A 3,657-nucleotide genomic window follows, 5' to 3' on the forward strand; every position below is an offset into this window, starting at 1 on the left:
TGTGATATCCGTTGAAGTTTCTTTCACAAGTTCTTACGTACCTTGCTCTTGGTAAATAACAAGTGTTCGAACGTAGAAACTTTTAAAGCTTCCTTAACGAGTTTGTTCTAAATCGTTACTAGTGTATATTCCTACGTGTGATCCTTAGTATGTTGACCCTATTGGGATCCGCAGCACTGCGATGCGCCGCCTAGTGACAAATTAATAAAGCTTCGTTAGCAGGTAAAATTTGGCAGCCAGAACGTAAACTTAGAAAGACGTGTTATGTATATGTATACAAATATGTCGGTCAGAGTAAATAATTGTAATAATACACAAGCAGATTATAAAATTTGATTAATAGTAAACGAAAATTCGTAGATCACATAATAAATTCTGTATGAAGTAAAAATTATTTGTAAAAAAGAAAAATATGAACAAAAGTTCATGTTTATCATATAATTGATAAATGGTGTGTATAGTAAAAATTATTTGTAAAAAATAAAAGTAATAAACAAAAATTCTCAGTTCATATAATATACGCAGTATAGTAGAAATTATTTGTACAAAGACAAAACCATGGTAAAAAATCGAAGATTTGTCAATATAAAATAATAAAAATTAATTTCAGAAGAAATAATATTCTTCGAGCAAATTGTAAATATTTATGTCAAATTGATTATTGTTAGGGTAAAATTATTTATCCGTACTTATGTTTTGTTAATGCCGAATCCGGATTAGAACTAAATAATAACTCTTCAATTTTTTTTTGTTTCATCGGAAACTGAAAATGAATATTCCTTTTTAAATTTGTCAGCACAGCAATCGCGGGTTTCTAGTGGTGCTGGTTCGTATTGTTCCAAGCAGGCCGTTCGAGGATTGTCCCACAAGCATTTTTTGTCGGTACAGGAAACGGAGTCCAGCTCATCAGTATTCTTACTGAAATAAGTTCATAAATTTTTATTAATTATACAATTTAAAAAAACCGGTGATTCGAAGAAATATACGTGAAAATGCAATAACATAACCTTAAAATTAAAAAATAATTTTAATATGGTAAAAAAATTTGTATAAACTTGCTATACTGTTATTAAAGTTTTAATTCGATAAGAATGTTAATTATTATACTTTATCATTATAATAAATATTAATATTATATATATACTTACATTGTTTTATTTCATGTGGTGCATCTTTTATTTTCGATGATTGAATGCAAAATGCAATTAAATTAATTAAATTGTCTTCCTTTGCTTCCTTCCCGCAAAACAGAAGATGTCCCGCATGTAATAATTTTTCACCTTCCAGAAAATTTCTGGTTGATGGAGTTGCATTTGCAAATGCACACACGTCACTTATATTTAATATCATAGCGATTTTTTTTCAATTTGACGTTTTAGTACTATTTTCTCATTATTTCAATATCACGCACCGCAATGTTTACAATTATACTACCTGCAACGGAAGCCATATTGAAACGTCACTATGACTGTGACGTCACGATACGTCACGATTTCAGATCCCAACTAAAAATTCCTATAAAGTTTCCCACGTGTGATCCTTTAAAACGAATCCATTGGGATATAGTTTATATAGTTTCCTACTTTGTAGCTTACAAAGGATGTCACAAAAATAAAAATTAAAAACAATTTGATTATTTTTTTTTATTTATGTCATTGTTGCCTTGGTTGTTTTTCAATTTCTAGTATTCTGAAGAAATATTTGAAAATAAATTTAGAGGCATTTTAGAATATGACAGTTAACAGTTTTTTCTCCAAATCAAATTGATTGTCTAGATTTTCAAATAATTGATTGTCCACATCGTTTTGCATAACTCTCTTAGGTTGGTTTACCGGATTCAAGAACAGCACATTTTGTTTTATGTAAGCAAGTTTTCCTGCTATTTCAGTCAGCAAACGGTTAGAACAATTGTTGTGGACATATTTGTAGATACTATTTGTTCTTTCACACGCAACAGACGTTGGTGGTAATCCCAAAACCTTCAAAGCTACTGCTCTGCGAGATTTTCCTACACAGTAGGATTTCCAACATATATATGGTGTCAGACTGTTTACTGTTAGATTTAAAGAAGATGTTTGACAAATACATTCTTTTAATCTAAACATATTACAGTCTGTTAACATTTCCTCAACTGAAATATTTTCACTAGCAGACTAAAACTCAGCTAGTGTTCTTAAATATTCTTGCGCTTTGAGTAACTCAGTTGGAGTAAGTTCTACTCCATGTTTAGTAGGATCTAGAAGATTTGCTGCATAGTGAAATGGTTTTATGCAGAATACGTACCTATCCTCCAAAATTTTATTGTATTCGTTAGATAAAAAATTGGTATTTAACACCGTTAGCATATGTCTTCTTATTTCTGCAAAAGCTGTGCATGCTGAACTTATTCGAGGCTCGTCACCTTCAATTATATGAAGCCAAGAAATGATTGGTTTTAAGAGCATTACGCACTCGCATAAAATTTTCCAAAAATTAGTTTTCAATACGACATCTTTTAAAGTGACATCTATGCAAACTTCACGAAGAGCCGACCTATTAATTTGAATGATATTTAGGCAGAAAAAAATACTCCCGAACCTCGTTTTTCCAGGTAAATTTAATGCTGGTTGTTTAATAGTTAATCCTAAAAATTAATTCATACATATTAATATGCATAAATGAGAATAATAAATTCTTGTGTATTACATTATTGATATAAATATAAACAATTAAAAATTTAAACGTAAAATGAAGCTGCTAATATATTACCTGATTCTTTTGCTTGATCTTTAAGGAATTTTTGTTATTCGATAAAAATTGCTGACATAATTTGACTGCCTTTAATTTCTTTTGCGATTTTTGAGCAATGACTATGTATTTCTGAAATGGTTGCTATTTGAGTACAAATGTCTTTAAAAAACAAATGCATGTCATGAAGCAGACATCCATAAGGCGTGACATGTGGGTATTTTTCTTTAATACTTTTAAAAATGCATAAATATTTTTTAATAAATAAGGCAAAAAAACAGGTTTTTCAAAATTTTTCATTTTCAAAATGTTAATAACTCTGGACAAAATAACAGTAGGATATTCGCTAATAGTTTAAAAGATACGTCTTGAAAAACTCTACAAAACTAGAGATAAATATATGTTGGTGTCAAAACATTTTTTTAAGCTATGGGCCAAAAACGTTTTTCTTTAATTATTAAAAATTCAATTACTTTGGATTGAATATCAGTAGAATATTCACTAACATCTCAAAAGGTGCGTCTTAAAAAACTCTACAAAATTAAAGAAAAACATTCACAGGTGTCCTAACATTTTTTGAAAATTATGGGCAAAAAACCGTTTTTCATAAATTTTAAAATTAAAATAAATAATAGTTAATCTTTATTAATATTTCTCAAAGTACACTTATTATTAATTATCCCTTGCCTCTGAATATTTGACCAACTATCCATTTGAAGTGCCAAACAGAAGGCAGTTTCAATTTTTTCTCTTACAGCATCTTTAATGCGAGAATATTCAGCATTTAGTAAACCATTGGATAATTCGAAACGAGATGAGACTTTAAAAGACGGTTTCAATTATTCAAAAAAATTTATCCAGTGATTGTTCTCGACAAATGGAAGAGGAGTGCTAGAGCAATATACGGCTCTTGCCAGAAGAGTGACCGAC

At 29.6% G+C, this 3,657-nt stretch overlaps 1 protein-coding gene across 1 annotated transcript; it reads right to left on the reverse strand.

Annotated features, from left to right (window-relative positions):
* Positions 1–804: 804 nt before the first annotated feature.
* On the reverse strand, positions 805–1,403 carry LOC127289492 (uncharacterized). Its single transcript, XM_051317457.1, has 2 exons — positions 1,149–1,403; positions 805–918 (listed from the first exon to the last, which is right to left on the reverse strand). The coding sequence occupies exons 1-2, from the start codon at positions 1,348–1,350 to the stop codon at positions 815–817; spliced, it is 306 nt and encodes a 101-aa protein (XP_051173414.1). The 5' UTR covers positions 1,351–1,403; the 3' UTR covers positions 805–814.
* Positions 1,404–3,657: the final 2,254 nt, after the last annotated feature.

This window comes from Leptopilina boulardi, unplaced genomic scaffold, assembly GCF_019393585.1.
Source record: "Leptopilina boulardi isolate dan_hultmark-lab unplaced genomic scaffold, ZJU_Lbou_2.1 LbouV2_41, whole genome shotgun sequence".
Classification (NCBI taxonomy): domain Eukaryota; kingdom Metazoa; phylum Arthropoda; class Insecta; order Hymenoptera; family Figitidae; genus Leptopilina; species Leptopilina boulardi.